Consider the following 17,915-nt stretch of genomic DNA (forward strand, 5'->3'; position numbering starts at 1 on the left):
AAGTTCAAAGCTGTGCCAGAGGGGAGCGGTTGGCCAGAAACAACACACTGTATTTGACCAGAGGTCTGTTAGAGGCTACAGCCTGAAGTGCTCAACCTCCATTCATCCAGATAGACAGATGATCCATAACCATAAAGTATCAATGTACTCTGGTATATTTGCATTTTATCTTTATTACTGTAAACTGTCGCTTGTGTATTTAACATTGTTGCATTTAGCTCAATAAGCCCATACATATTTATTTTAATTTACATTTCATTCTTATTATTCCACTTTATTAAGCAGTTAAAGCAGCAATAATCTATTTTTTCATAATAACAATGTATCAAATGAGACAATGTGTAATATGAGAGGCGTCGCTCGTTTATAGCAGTTCTAGAGTGAGTTTCAGTTCAACTTTGTTGCTCTAAGTAAGTAAAATTTATTTAGTATAGCACTTTTCACAGAGCCATAAGGCCATTAAGTGCTTCACAAGAGTAAAATTGTTTAAAAAAAAAATAAGACCATAAAACAGTAAAAAAAAACAATCAATAAAACATAAAAATATGTTCTAAAAACCCACTGCTGTACACTACCTGCTCAGCACCAAACTGCAAATAGAAACAGTTAGAGACTAGCTGGTGAATAAAGTGGAGCATTCAGCAGCTAAAGAACCAGATATTTCTCTCGGAAGTAGTTGAAGAACTAAAACAGAGCTAAAAGAGAATAAATATTGGACTTACAGTCATTAGGCCAGAAAATATCTCAAAATGAATGATAATGTTGCTTGCAGGGGCGGCCAGTGGCATAAGCCACATAGGCAGTCGCTTAGGGCGCCAAATGAAGAAGGGGGTGCCAGGCGAGTGGGACATTTTTCTGGGTTTTTTTCTTTAATGACATATTTGTATACAGCTTTTGGAAATATACACTTGTTCTCCCTTCTTGACGTCAGCTACCTCAGGCAATGCCACCAAACAATCATTGAATGGCACCTTTACCCATTTACCTTTTGTCAGGACGACTGGGAGAACCTTGTCTGGGCTTAAGGTACCATTGTGGTACTTTATTTTCGTGTTCTAGGACTGGAGGTACTATTGTTGCACTTTTGGGGGGACTACCATCTAAATTTATTGTGGCTCCAATGTAAAATCTCACCTAGGGCACCAATATAGTCGAGGCCGGCCCTGAACTGCTGGATGTGTAAATAACTGTTTGCTAACAAACAAATTTAAAAAGTTACACTATATCAGTGTTGTATTCACAACTTGTTTCCTCTGCCCCCAAGTGGCCAGAAAACATTACTGCAATTGAGGGTAATGAATGTAAGTAACATTGTTTTTCATAACTCATTCAGCCTTGTTAATGTCATGAAATTATTGGATGCATGTTGATTTTCGTTACAATTGTAATAGTGTTTGTCACATTTCTTAAGGCTGTACAGTTATCATAATAGTATAGTGAGAATATAATAATGTACATTTGTTGCTAAAATAGCCCAGTGTCCCTAAAGGTGTAGTTTTACAATATCTACCAGCTGTCCAGCTGGGTTCAGTTCTTTTAGAGTTCAATATACATAATATTTTTTCTTTTATTGTTCAAGAGGACAAGCAGAAGCAGATTTTTTTTTCTGTCAAACTCTAAAATACCAAAAACCAGTCTAGTCTAGATTGTATTCCAGCTAGCTTAATCACACATTCTTCCAGGGAAAGTTTACTTATCAAAGATAGGAGGGTCTTCTAAGCAGTGTGAGTGAACAGAAGGTTGTCAGCTAAAATAGAAAGTACATGCTGTGAGCATCATTCTCAAATGAACACATCTGTTGGCATAACTATTTCTAAAGACAGAACACTCCCCTGTCCTTCTGGTCTTAATCACAGTCTCATACAAATGCACACATACAAAGATTCAAACAGAGACAGACATGCACAAGATCTCCGCTTCTTGAGCCAGAATGTTGACACTGTAGTCATAAAGTCCCAAAATGAAAATTGAGATGATGTCTCCAGTAGCCCATAGTTGCTACGACATCATTTCATACAAGACTAAAAATCTATAGCCACGTTAACAAATCTGTGAGGCTGGGGGATGAAGAGATTAAGAGGGACATGAATGTCTGTACCAAATTTGACAAGAATCTGTCCAATAACTGGGCAGATATTTCTCTAAAAACCACAAATTTCAACCTCATGGTGGTGCTAGAGGAAAAATCAAGGGATCACAGTAGGCTCAGTAGGCTTTATCCTCTGGGCACCATGAGTGTTATTTCATAAATTTCATGGCAATCCATACAAAACATATTTCAGTCTGGACCAAAGTGGTGGACCAACCAACTAACATTGCCATCACTATAGAGCCACACCACTGATACGGCCAAAAAAACACAAAAAAACCTGAGGGATACACATTCACATGTGTCTCCACACACAAACACCACACAGATACAGAATCTTTACCTACTGCTCCTCACTCGGTGGGATCAAGCACATGAAAGGAGGACAAAACACCTCCTTCTGTCCTCCAACAGTCATCCAAATCCTGTCAGAGGCTGAGATGAAGTGCTCTTTCACTCCATATTTAACTTCAAAGTCTGGATCCAATAACTCCACAGATCTTCAAAAACACCTAAGCACCCCCTGAACAGACACACACATGCACATAAAACTCATACATGTTGGGTACACGCATGGATATTCAAACAGACACACACCCTTAAAAAAACATACAGTTGCACGGCCCAGCATACAAACAGAAGCATGCAGACATGATAACACGCAAATGCACACACTAAGAAATAAATAAGGAACACAGACCTGTATTTGAAGCATGTTACAGTATTTGTACACATATAGAACCCCAAATTTCACTATTTGGAACATTTTTCCCCTTCCTTTTACTCTCTTTTACCTAATTTCATTCTGGACTGGTTATTGTCTCACCTAAATTAGAAACTCACAATTGTAGGCTATTTAAATAACCTATATTTCTGTAGGATAATGATAAGAGTTTGTTTTTCATGTCTCTTTCAGACATGTAGGCGTGGCGGTGTGTGGCATGTGATTTTCAAAAGCTCTGCTGTGTCTTCTGTGACTGTTCACAGGGATTCATGTCTGTGCTTTGACATTGAGATTTGGCATTATAATAAATGTCAGCTGTTTATGTTATATCAACATTTTTTTTCATACATACCTTACCTCTATAATATTCCCATAGGGACTTCTAAATATCTAATAGAATATAGTGAACACAATGGACCTAATATTAATAAAGTACCAGTATTAATAATGTGATAAATGCAGTTACATGTGGGATTGATAGGAAACAGCAGGGTAGTGTAGTTCCTCTTAACACACACACACACAAACACAGACACACGCACACACACACACACACTTAAACACATACAGTTTCAATAAAAGCACACAGTTCACACAAATGCTTTGATCTCTTCTCTCTCTCCATCTCATGCTGTTTTGAGACATAGGTCCTGCAGTTACATAATGGCCCTATACACTTGGCCCTACCCCATTGTTGACATATGTGGCCTATGTGTGTGTTTGAAATAGTGTTTTCCCTGGCTTACAAGAGAAGCCCTCTAGTCTGTAACTCTATCAAATCTCTAATCATTCCAAACCGTTTCTTCTCCTCCAAACATTAGCCAGGAATCCAGCTGCTTCCCCGTCTGGATAAACAAGTTTGGAGCACTATGGAATGGCTCATAAAACCTCCACCAATCCTCTCCACAATCCCTGCTTCAGTCTCCTGCACCAAGCCTTGAAAGAGTTCAGCCAATCCCGGTAAAACACTCTCAAGAGGAAAGAAGCACTGGGGGTTTCTCTGCAATGGCCATGGAGAGGTCTTAATGGGTTTTGGAGTCTGCAGGGACTGCAAAGTTAATCCGTGGGCCTTATTCACAGGGGTGGATGGGAGAGCAAGAGAGTGTGTGTATAACTTGGCGAGTGCTGTGGATGCCAGGTTTACTCCAAAACATATTTGCATATGAGCATCATTTGTCAGGTTGAAATCAGACATGCTACATATTTCTTTTAAATCAATCTTTTATAAGAAAGATTTTATGTGCACTTTATGTGCTTCTTGTGGTTTTACTTTTCCATCCTGAGGGATGAGACAAGGTGGTTGTAGCCTTGTTTAAAAAGGGGCACTTTGATTATTGAGACAATCTTTTCCAAACAGAGGAACTGTGTCAATCATGATTCATTAGGCTCATTGATGCCATAGCATGAGCACAATTTTCTAAACTACTTTCACTGCCATCGCCACTATTTTTCTGACTTGCACATGAGCTACCACAAATACAAACGAAGGAGCAATGTGGTGTGAAACTTTGCAATAGCGGATGTTTAAGAACAGACTTCAGGAAATCTCAGCTATCAAATGTGATGCTTCACTGCCACCTACTGTGCAGTTGTGTTAGGAATGGTGAGATTTCTTTGAGGGAGAGTAGTTCCAATGAAAACTGTTCACGGTGAGGTCTGTGAATTTGCCAAAGTAGTGATAGTGGTGGTATGATGGCTACATATTTTATGGCTGACAGAGTTCAACGCACTGCAACTCAAGAAAAAAAAAGCAAGTGAACAAAACACAATCAAATAGACAAATGTGCATGAATTGTTGTCAATTGTCGATGGTCAATGTTTCGTTGTGAGGATACCTACACAGACACCATAAAAGACACCATACAGTACGATAAAGAGACACAACTATTTACTAGTTTACTAGTATGGCAAATACACCTGATTTTTTGCATAATGGTCAACACAAACTCTCTGCATAATCAGAAAGCTGGCAGAGCAAAAACTAACTACAGTGGAAATACAGCAGACAGAGCCAGGCACTATACTACTGTTCAGTGATATCAATAGAAAGTGTATTGCTGCCACCAATTTAAAAAAGGCTCAGCTTCTCGTTATAATGTGAAATGTTTCTTGTTTTAATATTTTCTTGCTGTTACTAGATAGCAAATCATTCTGTTTTTACTAGAAACACTTCTTGTCATAATAACATATCACTTTCTCTTGTTGTCTCTTGTTATATCAAAAAACTTTCTTATTATTTTACAAAATTATTATAATATTTATATATAATAAAATTAGCACTTATCTGAAAAAAGTTTTCTTGTTTTAACATGATCGGTTTGTTTCTATAATCACAAAAAGATCACTGCCTAGAGACACTGTAGCCCTGAGCAAGCATATAACATGATTGATCGATCATATAAATGGCAGGATGATTTTATGTTTTATGTGGGCTGATTTCATATTGTTCTGTGCAGCATTTCTGACACTTAAGAATGCTGTACAGCAAGTGCAGAAATCTTTAATACCGTGACTTAAAATGACAATAAAAAAGTACACAATTGCATACCTGAAATGCTTTAAAATTACAAAACTTTCAACTAGAGTCTCTCAACACTGATGATAGTGATCTGACTGGATCTCACTGGCTCATATGGATTTGAACACATCTAGAATTTCCTGAGAAGCTTGTTAGACTGGACTGTGGAGCTGTGTCACACTGCGACGTGGCTGATGATAAACACAGGAGGGGATAGGATGGAAGAGCATCAAGTACAATAGCTGACGAGCTGATTTTTTTTACACTAATGGAAGTGCATGTATACTTTATCTTAAGTACAATATTCACTGTGAAAAAGTTATCAGAGCCTTTATAAGAGATTTCACCTGATAAATTCAATTTATGTGAATACTATTCAAGCATCATTTTTGTCTGTCTGTCTGTTATTGGTTTATACTAGGTCCATTCTTTTGTGTCCATCTGCTGGTATGGTCACTTGACTGTCAGCAACAAGGTTCCAGTATTCTGACCATGTGGCAAAGTTTAAGCTGAACACCAAGCGACTCTCATTGATTTGTTTAGCAAACATGCTCACAGTCCAATATTTTGGTGACTACACATGAGGAAGTTACTGTAACTGCCATCAGGCTCTTGTGCTTTAATGGTCTTGTTTTTCTGTGCAGGTGGTAAACAAACAGGTTCTCAACTTTTCAAGTCTCTCTTAAAACAATAGTCAGGTTCCCATATGAACACTGAAACAGATTTTGCTTGCTGTTATCATTCCTCCTACTCATACTGGTATTAAAAGATGCGCTTTCAGTGTAATTGATGGGTGACAAAACATACAGTCCGCTTTTAGAGCAAAAATATATTCAAAGGTTTGTCTGAAGATAATATAAGACTTTTGCTGGCTGAGTAAGTTGGTAAGTGGGTATCTTCCAAATGATAGTTCAGGTTATCAAGGTAGAGTTTACTCAATATATCCCTCTGAACACAAATGAGTTATTCATTCATATTCGTGTCATTTTGCCCACTCAGTATTAATTTCCTGAATCCTGCAAATTAATAAACGGGAGACTTAATGCTGCACCGGTGCCATGACATAGCCACAAGAGGTCACTGATATCGTTTGCAGGTTATCTGTATGAGATGCACTTCTGTTTCACTTAATTCACATCCATTTGCAACACATCATGAAACTTCTGCTTGTGATTTTTCTATTTCAGTGGGAGTTTCTCAGTGCAAGTGACAGTATTTTCTTCTGGCATAAGGAGAAAAGAAGACAGAAGAGGTTGTTCTTGTAGCCAGTAACATTTGAAAGAACTTTATTTTGCCTACACAATAAAAACAGAAAGACAGTCGTGATTTTTGAAGGTAGCAGCCATACATTAGATAGAACAGAGTAAATAGGAGCCCAAGTCCTTTTAAAATGCATCTTTATGCTCCAGAAGAAGCTCAATGTCAGATTTCCCCTGGAAACTGTTATGATCAGACATTAATGGGTGAAAAAGACACCTGTGCCAAGCTGGAGAAGTGCACTTGAGTCCCTTCCCCAGCAAACATCAGGAACATACAGTATTACAAGACTGTGTAATTCATACATTCCCTGTTTTAACATAATATACTGTACCCGTGGTCTAAACATTCAAATTAAACACTGTTCCTTGCAGTTAAGGAGAGAGAGAGATAGAAAATTATTCAATTTCAAATTCAAAATATCTGATGAGAGGTGCAAGAGAGGAAAAACAAACAAAAAAAAACATTATTTTCCAATATCAGAATAGGTTTTTGAGACAAAAGAATCAAAATAAAAACAATGCTAATAGTCTTATTTATTGTTGTAACAGCTGACAGTGTTAAAGTAACACATCTAATACTCCATTTAGTGCCCTGAGAAAATCTGCCCTCATGACACAGACCTCAGACATTTTGTAGCTGTATTGCTAGCAGACTGATCCTAGATCAGCGTGTGAAGCTAACATTAACAGGGCCATCTCCCCAACAGTGTAAACATTTTCTCAAGAGGGAATCAGAGGAATTCCCCCACCCCCCTCCAAATGGTCTCCACATGAGGGACAACTTTTAGATAGCTAAAAAAACAAGAGGATCATTGATGAGACATGTGGTAGTGGCTCATGCTACATATGAGAGGCTAGAGTAGTTAATGATTGGAGGAAACTGAGGGTAAGAAAGGACTCCATTCTCATGCTTCTGACCTTAGTTATAGACACATGTAACAGGGTACAAATATGGCTTAAGGAAGACTGCTGTCTTCTGTTGGGGCTGTGGAGATGGAGGGAAACCCAATTTAGCAGAGAAACTTCATACCATCAGTACTGAATTGCACTCTTTCTGATATTCAGAAATGAAAACTAAGGATTAGGATACTTTTGGAAATCTAGACAAATATTTAAGGAGACTGTATACTAGAAACAAATTCTTCTTTTCGCAGGCACAATGGCATGTTTGCAACCAAAATAATGACAGAGCACAACGCTACACTGTGTGTTGGCTCACTGAGCAAACAAGTTGAACATCTCTAGAGCCTTGTTACTACCGCAAATGCCATTGGCGGAAATTTGCACGGGACAGGTTGTTTTCCACATTCTCTTTCGGCCCATTTCTCTTTGTGAATAACAAACTCAGGTTGAGGTGTATCCAACATAACCTAACGTAATTATTCAGGGAAAACACAAGGGGGAAATGATTAAAAAAAAAAAGATCCACACTACAACAGTGTACTACTATAGTGTCTTGATAAAGGTAAAGAATACTTTAGGTGGACTGAAGACAGTTATTATGTAACAGACTGGCTGCCGTTGTACAAAAGGACAACTTGACAGCTGAGCATAATACCTTCCAATGTCAACATTACAATCAGTGCATTTACATGCACTTTAGTAACTGGATTATTGTCAGCTTTTTGCAGTAACCTGATGTCATAACATCATGTAAACACTTTCCTTACTGCGGGTAAGGATTTCAGCTGGAGAAATCTGATTTCTGGACAATGTATACACTTAACTGGGTTTCTAACAAGAGCACAGGCACACGAACAAGACTTCAAATAGGAAAGTTATTGCTGTGCAGAAGGCGGAAAGATCGTATAACTCGTAGTGCATCCTTGCGGCCAAAATCCAAAGTCAGACTGAAACTTACATTAAAATAAAAGTCTAAATAAGTATTTTCCACAGCTGAACAGCAGGATACATGTACATTTTTAACACATGCACTCTTGAAAGACTGGCTTCTTCTCTAGCGGCTGGGCTCTCACTGCACCATCAGTCCAAATGCTCAGATTAGAAAAAAAAAAAAAAAAAAAAAAAAACACTCAGGCTGCAGCGCTAATATACATTGCTAATACACTTAAACTATTCCACTCAGTTTAAATTTACGGTAGGAGGTAGAGGGAAAACTGACCAGCTGCATGTAAATGCAGGTTGAACAGTAACCATGTTAAAGGACCAGTGTGTAGGATTTAGTGGCATCTAGGGGTGAGGCTGTAGCCCCAACCCCTCCCTTCCAAGCTGGTCAAAGAAGCTATGGTGGCCGCGAAACTCACGAAAAACGTCATTGGCCCTCTCTAATGTCAGTGTTTGGTTTGTCCGTTCTGGGCTACTGCAGAAACATGCCAGTGCAGCATGGCTGGCTCTGGGAATAGGATCTGCTTGCTCTTAAGATATAAAGGGCTCATTCTAAGGTAAAGAAAACACAATTCTTATTTTTAGGTGATTATACACTAATTAAAACATACTTATGAGTATCATAATCAATTTCTGCTAACAAATCCTCCTTAATCTTACACACTGGTCCTTTAATGCAGTGCATTTTAACACATTCTGATTTCCTGCCATTATGTGATGTCTCCCAGTAAGATTTCTGTGTGAATGTAAACAAAACTAACATCAAAAATTCAGCATGAGCCACAATCTTTGTACAGTGCAAACTCTGCACAAAACCCTAAAAAATCCTATTAAATTGCAATCAAACCTGCCACCCCTAAATTTACCTTCAACAATTACTCGCCCTCCACGCCCCCACCAACAACCCAAAATATAGACCAACAGTAACACTCATCTATCCTTTTCTTGGACACCACTGTCAACCCAGAGCATTACTACCACCTACATTTGGCTGCATCATACAGGACTTAATATGGTTTCTACTATTGCGTGCCAAAAAGTCGCCGTTATTTTTAGCATTGTGATAATGTAAAATTTGTTTTGAATAAAGTTTGTTTAATTGTTGAAATTGAGCTTTTGAGCAACATTGTTTTAAGATAATAATAATAAAGCTATTTAGTATTTTGTTCTCTCAAAATCCTTTTCTATACATTTGTCAGCTCATAAAAAGGCCTCAAGTGAAAAGGGAAAAAGTTTTATAGCATAGAAGAGAAAATGGACCCACCTAACCACCCCTGTCTAGGCCTGTTCTGCTTCAGAACGGCAGAGACAAGAGAGTTCCCTGCTAGAAAAGCAAGATCTGCAGTTGACGCGCAGAGGGTTTTATCATTCTCACAAATTCATGGATGCTGAGGCATGTGTATATGTCAATTTTAAGTGTGCATGTTAATGCAAATGCAAAATGAGTTAATTGTCAAAGGCAGAAAGGCATATTTCGGCTATCAATGAAGTTACTGTCTTGAGGTTCTCTGAATTAGAGAATTAGAGTAGAGTAGAGCTGGCTTGAGGTGTAATGTTAGCTAGTGAAGCTTCAGTCATAATAAGGGAGAAGTTGAAGGCAACTGAAAAGCTACACATTCCATTCAGACAAAATGGTAAATATGAATGATTTAAAAAGGAATTTAAAAAAAGCATATTACCCATTCTGTAAGAGGAATGTTATGGATCGCTGGAATATCTGTACCCATTGCAAAGTTAAGCAGTGATAGCTAAGTGTAGAGAACTTCATTGATTGAAGAGAATGCCAGTCAGCCCTGAGCTCAAGCTACAGTTGCAGAAGCTGACCCAGTCCAGTTTCCAGATTTCAGTTGACCAGCAGGGAAACTGGTGGAGACGTGGGGTGAAGGCCAGTAGCTTTGGTGAAGCTTCAAAACCATTACGGAAGATAGGAGTGTGAGGTCTCCAGCGTTGTCCTGGACTTTTTAAGTCAGGACCTTGGTGCCGACTACCTGCTCTTCATCCAAAGCTCTCAACACAGTAGCCTGAGAAGGGAAGAGAAAAATAAGATCAGGGACCAGCTGTACTAAAGTTGTCTCCAATATTCCAATAGCTAACCTGTTGATTTAAACTAGCCAATTAAGACTTTAAATTAAGTTGCTAAGATTATTCCTGCTGTATATCATCATCATCATAATCATCGTCATCAACGTCTTCATTTGAATGTATACTAACATTTAAAGCAAAAAAAAGACTCCAAGTGCCTAGTGAAAGCAGGGGATACTGTCTAGAGAAGCTATCTGGAGTGAAAATGTACATTAACAGATTTACAGAATATAATGTTTTCAATACTGACAATTTATAATACTTAAACAAGACTGGGTCAAAACCCAGTGTATGGCTGGACCGTGTATGGTCAACGCGTGAAATTGTGTCCAATTTGTGGTAGTGTCTATAATGTGAATTCCTGGATATTAAATGTAGTCGTCCCAGTAATATTTGCTGATAAAGTAGCATATCACATGACATGGTTGAGCAACGTTTGAGTAAAAAAAAAAAAAAGGTATAAACGCAGTTGCAAGAACAATACTTTCCTACTTTCCACTCATTTCTTGATTTCTTGGGATTGATTTGAAAGAGAACTTATTTTAGTTTTAATTCTAACTATCAGTTAACTCCCCTTGCTCTTTCATCTGTTTCACTCTGTGGATGTTTCCTTTTTCATTCTGCATTGAGTGTTTTGTCAGATTGTTATTTGGGGTGCTTTAACTGTGCACTAAACTGATATAACAGTTACATGAGTCACATGTTTTACCTGAAAGACTCGTGTTTTAATGCTGTTCTTCATTGTTTGTGATATGAAAACATCAGAGAAATAAAAAGCTTGTGTCCTTTTATTAGTTCAGTTATAAAATCGAAACGCACTGCAGAGCATCTCTCCTGCCAGCTGCTGACAACGCTTCCAGCCAGGGAGTCGATCACACTGGACAGTTTAGGAGGAGACGGCAGAGACATTGGTACGTGTATGTTTAAACGGGAGTTTAGGCAATTTCACTGCATTTAACACTGGAGCTGATAACGTCAGAGCTTGGAGCAGGAAACACAGTCACTCTGCGTCACACTGTTGTCCTCCACTTCCATCGTCTCACGCCAATTCATTTTGAAAGAGCAATGGCCAATGGGGAAACTCCAACTCAGTCACTCACGGACAACAGCGGTTATAGGGCTTATAAATATTTGAACATTGCAAATTTCTGAGTATTTACTGTATGAGTAGATAAAAACAACACATGAAACAATAATGAACAAACAGTTGTTCCAGTTCAGCCACTACCAGTTAGGGGATCTTCACCCTCAGCCTACAGAAACTCACCACAAACTGTTCTTCATCATCGAACTTCTTCTCGATTTCTTTGCCCAAGTCACCCGGTGGCACTCTAAGGTCTTCTCTGGTTTCTCCACCGTCATCCATCAGGGTCAAGAAACCCTCTGAGACACCAATTACCTAAATATGCAATTGGGCAAAGAATGCAGAGAAATGTTTAATGATTGAGTGTAGCTACTCGACAGCTACTACCAGTACAAAAGTTTAATTTGTAAACCCTCACTGAGCACCCATCACACTATATCAAGTCTGTATAACCCTTTTCACACATTTAGTATGCCATTAAAAGCAGTAAACTAAGTGGTTAACTTGAGTCAAAATTTAAGTTAAGACTGAATGTTTGTTTAATAATCACAAGGTGCAATAACTGCTTTCCAGATGAAGAAAATACACTGGGCATAAGAGACAGAAGAAAAGAATGGAAAGAGAAAAGACAAAAGAAAAGTGTCAACTGAAGCTGTCAGTGTTCTTTATCACAAGTGCTTGTTGGACAGCTTTGGAAACGCCCCCACCTATCTGACATTGGAACTGGGGCTTCACCACGCTATGATGTGCAACTGGTTAGAACAGGTATAAACATTTTTGCCTTCTGATACTGTCAGACAACATGTCCTGGTTAAAGCAAAAGACACTAACTTTCAGATAGATTTATGCTGCCATACAGTGCATCTGATACATCACAGCTTCCATATTTTTGCAGCTTGGTCTACAAAACTGATAAAATTATGTTACTGAGGTGTCCTGGTAGCCTAGGGGTCTAAAAGTCAGGTAATGCTCGAAAAGAACTAGTTTTACAAGGTGACGTCAGACCACTTCAGAAGGCAAAAATGTTAATAGTTGTTCTGAATTGCCACATTCTAAGGTGAGGTGAAAAGCCAGCTGTCATAGAGAGGGGTGAAACGCAATAATTGTTTTAAAAAAATGCTGATTTTGCCAGTCAAACTAATTTCTATGAGGACCAACATGATTGCACGCATGTTTAAATTGATGTTTCTAAAACAATTCTACCAAAAACTGCATCTCAAGGAGAAACTAAGGTATCTGTTGGTAAATGCCTTATGACTCATTAACAATACACATAATGAAAGCCGGGACTATCTAAGAGATTAGCTGCAATACTAGAACAGAATTGATAAATAGCCCATAGATCAAAGATTTTACTGGATATGGCTTAGCCATTTAGTTGTCCATTTAACCTATGCTGGTGAATTCACCAGCCCAATACAATTTGACATGTGCATCAATGCTACCTATAGCATATTAAAATGTCTGAGCTGCACTTATGTTATATGCATAGGTCTTGCATAGGATTAGTATATGTCATGTATGTAAGGCCTAATAAAGAGGAATGGTCCCACAAAAAAACTGACAAATGTTGATAAGAAAAAAAAAAAAACAAAACAGCAGGCATTCAGTTGAACAAAACTGACCCCAAAAGGTCAGTTTCAGAAGGCCGACCTTCATTTTCTTGTGTTTTTAGAGAATCACTGTCCCAAAGGAGGCCTGTAATCAGGAAAGAAGAGACTGCTTGTTGGCCAAGTCAAAACCTGTTCAACCAGTTCAAAACCTGTATATTTTTTCTTAACTACTAAAGACACAGCTCAGTTTTAACGTGTGTGACACACCCATTTAGCAACGGAGAAAGCATTTCTTTTTCTCACATCACACTTTTTCATTAGGTTCAGATATTTAAAATCCCACACATTATGGGGAAGAATGGATGCACTTGGCCTCAAGTTTCTAAAAAAAAAAAAAAAAAAAGCAGAGACACCCAATACTGCCCAGGAAAACAATTACTGGCTTCCAGGACCAACTTGTCAACTGACACACCACCCACTATTCAATGCAAATGCTGCCCTAGGTTTTACCAAGAGATCCATCAGGGACATCTCACCTGGTAGTCTTTCCTTGTGACATGTGGGACATCCATGTTATGTGTAGATGGGCAGATATCTTCATACTTCTTCTGGGTAAAGATGTCAAGTCCAGTAAGGTGAACCTGGGAAAACACTGTTACTGATTAAATCTGACCACAGGCAAGTAAGCATTGCTGGTTACTTGTAAAACTGGAAAATGTCAGGCTAAATCACAAAAATGCCTTAAGCTCTGCATTCCAAAGGATGCATGAGGACGTTTTTTACCTTAGCATGCCCATGCTTGCCAGTCTTAGAGGTAGTCATTTCAACGATCTTACAGGGACGTCCTTTCAGCATGACAAAGCCGTTCTTCCTCAGTGCAGAGCACTGCATGGGGAATGTTGAAGAGGCCCCAGAGTCCGCGGTGGTGAAATCATCATCTGCCATGATGGGCCACGGACTGATCTATGTCACCCAGATGAGCAAAAGAAAACAAGAATATGTGACGATAGTAGCATTACCTACAAGGATGCTTGGTATTAAGAAACAATACTCTGAATATGAAGGTGCAAATTCCCAGGACTAAATGAGCACATATTTGTATCACTAATTATTGAACATAGGTTCCCCTACAGTTGTTAGAAACAGAATGGTGCTGAACACCTTGTATCCCAGAGAGGCTGTGCTTCAATCCTTTCTCTAAAAGCAAGTCAACAGTGGTTAAGGCTGCAACTGCTTTAAAAAGCAATGACACGAGATCAACTAACGTTACTATTAGCTTTGCTACACATGAGTCGACGTTAAACTATATCTTTCCACGTTAATGATGATACAATCCAATTTCGATCCAACTTTAAAATTCATTAGTCACTCTTGTATAAAAACAATTGTCCAGGATGGTGCAAACGTATCTCACTGGGCAAGTAGCTGGAAAGCGAAGAGCTGGCGATAGTTGCTAACATGACAAATTTGATTGCGGCCCGTGTTACTGCCTTGTCAAAAATTTAGCATGACGACACTACCCGGGTAAAATCACGAACGAGTCCTACATGTTAGCTACCTGCTTAGTTTCTTTGCCTTCAGAAAAGCGATGTAAACAATGGCTCAATATAGCGTTAAAGTGGCTTCACAGCTAGAAGTTAGGGTAGAAAGCAAGCAAACACCATTAACTAGCCATGTTACGTGGCAGCTGGGCCAGATGCATCTTACCCGGTGGCTTAAAAATAGTTAGGTGGCTTCAGGTTCCCACTCCGTTAAGTGCCTGTCATGGTTAGCCAAGTTAGCTCGACCCACACCCATTGACACTTGACTGACGGTGCTGTTGCTAACGTTAGCTTAAGTGCTGTGCTAGCTTCTGTCTCACCGAACCTCGTCTCACTTCTGCTCAGTTAACGTTACTGATTAACTACCGAGGCGACGAATGCCTCCACATTTGGTAAGGCGTCAGTACACCACAAAGCAATACGTTACTATGAATAATGGTACAAAAAATGTTACTTATACGCCCCTACGTTTGGCTTACCTTGTGTCTTGCTTACACCGAAAAAGAAAAATCACTTCGCATGCGTAAAAGCTTCTGTACCGCAGGAGGAGCAGAGAGCGCAGGTGTGGGCTCCGGTGACGAGGGGGGTTGGAGAGGGGTTATGGGACGACTCATGCACACTTGTCCACTACTGTACTTTTACACTGTATTTTTCGTTCGTACTTTGTAGTGTTGTCAATGAAATACTGACGTACAGACTTACTAAAAGTACAGTTATGACGGGCAGGATTACATTACTGTGATCTTTAAAGACAGCGGCAGAAAAGTAGAAATACTGTAGTCTAAAAATACTCCAGTACAAGTAATAGTCATGAATTCAAAATGTTATTAATGTTATTATTAAATGTTATTAAGTTAAAGTACAGACTCATTATTAGCAAAATGTACTTAAAGTATCAAAAGTAAAATTAAAACAAAAGTATGCAGACTGGCTTCTTGTGTTTCATGGTAATAGTGCTGCATCATATTATATAAGTGTAGCATATGTTTTTTGATAATAATAATAATACAATTTATTTATATTGCACATTTTTAGTGTGTTTAGAGCTAAAAGTGCATAATGATTTTTTTTAAAGAGAATAGAGCACACAATTTAAACAACAGTTAGAATGTTTTTTTTGCAAAAATCTTGATCTAAAAAGTAACTACAGTAGGTAGTAACTATAAATGGCAAATAAATGTAGTGGAGTAAAAAGTACAATATTTCCCTCTGAAATGTAGTGGAGTCTCATAGCTAACTATAATAGGCATTTTTGGGGGGTCTGCTTATTTGTTTGTTTTTGACCCTCTTGGTGAGGGGGCTGCTTTGTGTTTGTCTGTATCATGATTTATAATGACTAATAGACTCAGGGCGTTTTTTTGTAATATCACAAAAACGGCCCACCATCTTGCATTTATGATAAAATAATTTGGATTTCAAACTTTTCATGATGTCTTCATTATCTGTTTGTCAATTTTTGAGATGGAATTAAGTTTACTTTATACAGAAAGATACAGACAAGCATTTCATTCTCAAAGCTTATTCTTATATATGCAATCAGATCACAAAACAGCTGTGACAGAAAATGCAAATGGAACAGTGATTAATAATGGTAGGCTACTATATTGTATTGTAATGTTGCAAAATACTGTATCTTGAGAGAGAGATTTAAATAGTGGTTATCATTTGATGTATTTCTTGTATATATTACATACAAATGTGGTTCTCAAGCAGAGTGTCATTCAACACCTGTTCTATATCATCAACATGTGTCTATTTTAAATTTAGCTCCTTGCTGTGTAAAATGAGGTAGCTTACTGTGTGTATGTTATTCAGCCTCATGTAGTTTAGCGTTATGTAGTTTTCTATGTCTCTTTAATGTGTTGAATTGACAAGCTTTATAGGACAGAGTTGTTTGTTCTTTGACTAAATGTGATAGAAATGTCCATATCTGTGTGCTGTCGTTCTGGCATATACGGTTGAGAAGAAATCTTACTCCTAGACTAGATAGGCTCTTTACCCTTGTTTCTATCTGAGGGTTGTTAACTAACCTTTAGGGTTAGCTATGGGTATTTTTGAGTTTGTACAGGGGTACTTAAGAACTGGCTGAGTATCAAGTCGCCAGACAGAGAAAAGGTAATTCTAGGTGGTATGCTCTCTCTCTCAGAAATATGATGCATTGTGCTTCTGATTGTATTATTTCATTACTTTGTTGATTACATTGTTTCAAAACCTGACAATGCTCTCTTTGTGTGTTTATTGAGTGATCAAGCAATTCTCCACTACAACCTCTTTAAAGGGGTTCTTGTTTTTACGGTTGAAGATGATGAGGTGCTGCGAGTTTCCTGTGTTTCCAGGTGTGTGTTAAATGATGGCTGTTTAGCTCAGAGCAAAAATGTTGTGTTTACTGGGAAGAGCTGACACAGCCAACTTGTAATTTATCTTATTTTCGTTCTGGTGCGTTTCTGAGGGATGTATGAGAACATTTCTTTGGGTAAATGGACCTGTCTGAAAAAACAGTAAATTTTCTCTAGTGTCAGTTAAACTTTTGTCACCACCTGTTTGCTTTCTGCTCTCCCTCATTGTGGATTTTAGGCACTCATTATTATTCCAAACAGAGTGTTTTTTATAATCTTGCAACATGTCTGGAGGTGATCTTCAATGATTATACAGTATTTCAAAACAGAAAATGGTAATTCCACAGATTAATAACATCAATATGAGGTAACCAAATGTGTCACAAATGAGTACAACAGAGACTTGTAGTAATATCTTGGCTCACTAATTCCACAGTTATATTTTTATTGATAACCAAGCAGTCACAATACTGAAATAAAAGATTATATTTCAATTAGGGATGGGGTTCGACTATTGACTTCAGTACACAGTAGGATTCAGAAATCTGAATCTTTTTGAAACACTACAGTGTTCAGTGACATCCTAATGTTCACAACCTGTACCTAAAACCTAAGATTGAGAAGATCAGTGTAATATATTAAATGTTAATTAAGTATCTGACACGTTCAATTATCAGCTGTAAGCTGAAACAATACTCCATACAAGATGCTATGCTAGCAGCTTTGTGAGGCAGTATGGGCTTAGAGCTAAATGATAGATGTTAAACCTGCAGTGTTTTGTCTCCCCCTTCTGGCAGTGAGAGTAAGTGAGCAAGTTAGCAGGGGTAAACCAGAAGCCAATTTTTTTCCCCCAGTATGGCAAAGTCATGACCTGCCCTATTCTG

The 17,915-nt window shown here is 38.3% G+C and overlaps 1 protein-coding gene across 2 annotated transcripts; it reads right to left on the reverse strand.

Annotated features, from left to right (window-relative positions):
* Nucleotides 1-6,600: 6,600 nt before the first annotated feature.
* Nucleotides 6,601-15,299, reverse strand: eif5a2 (eukaryotic translation initiation factor 5A2). Of its 2 annotated transcripts, none has more exons than XM_042388867.1 (5): nt 15,175-15,299; nt 13,938-14,117; nt 13,691-13,795; nt 11,785-11,916; nt 6,601-10,456 (listed from the first exon to the last, which is right to left on the reverse strand). In XM_042388867.1, the coding sequence occupies exons 2-5, from the start codon at nt 14,097-14,099 to the stop codon at nt 10,397-10,399; spliced, it is 459 nt and encodes a 152-aa protein (XP_042244801.1). In that variant the 5' UTR covers nt 14,100-14,117; nt 15,175-15,299; the 3' UTR covers nt 6,601-10,396. The 2 variants fall into 2 exon arrangements, with proteins under 2 accessions (XP_042244801.1, XP_042244803.1); XM_042388869.1 differs by lacking the exon at nt 15,175-15,299 and adding an exon at nt 14,862-15,096.
* Between the last annotated feature and the right edge of the window lie 2,616 nt (nt 15,300-17,915).

This window comes from Thunnus maccoyii, chromosome 16 (genome assembly GCF_910596095.1).
Source record: "Thunnus maccoyii chromosome 16, fThuMac1.1, whole genome shotgun sequence".
NCBI lineage: Eukaryota > Metazoa > Chordata > Actinopteri > Scombriformes > Scombridae > Thunnus > Thunnus maccoyii.

What these genes read in the sequence shown, in the direction of transcription:
- eif5a2 (XM_042388867.1), bottom strand. Translation starts at nt 14,099, where the DNA reads ATGGCAGATGATGATTTCACCACCGCGGACTCTGGGGCCTCTTCAACA. An exon ending in TCACAAGGAAAGACTACCAG is followed by an intron (nt 11,917 to 13,690) that starts GTGAGATGTCCC and finishes TTGCATATTTAG; the next exon opens with GTAATTGGTGTCTCAGAGGG. An exon ending in ATGATGAAGAACAGTTTGTG is followed by an intron (nt 10,457 to 11,784) that starts GTGAGTTTCTGT and finishes TTCCCTTCTCAG; the next exon opens with GCTACTGTGTTGAGAGCTTT.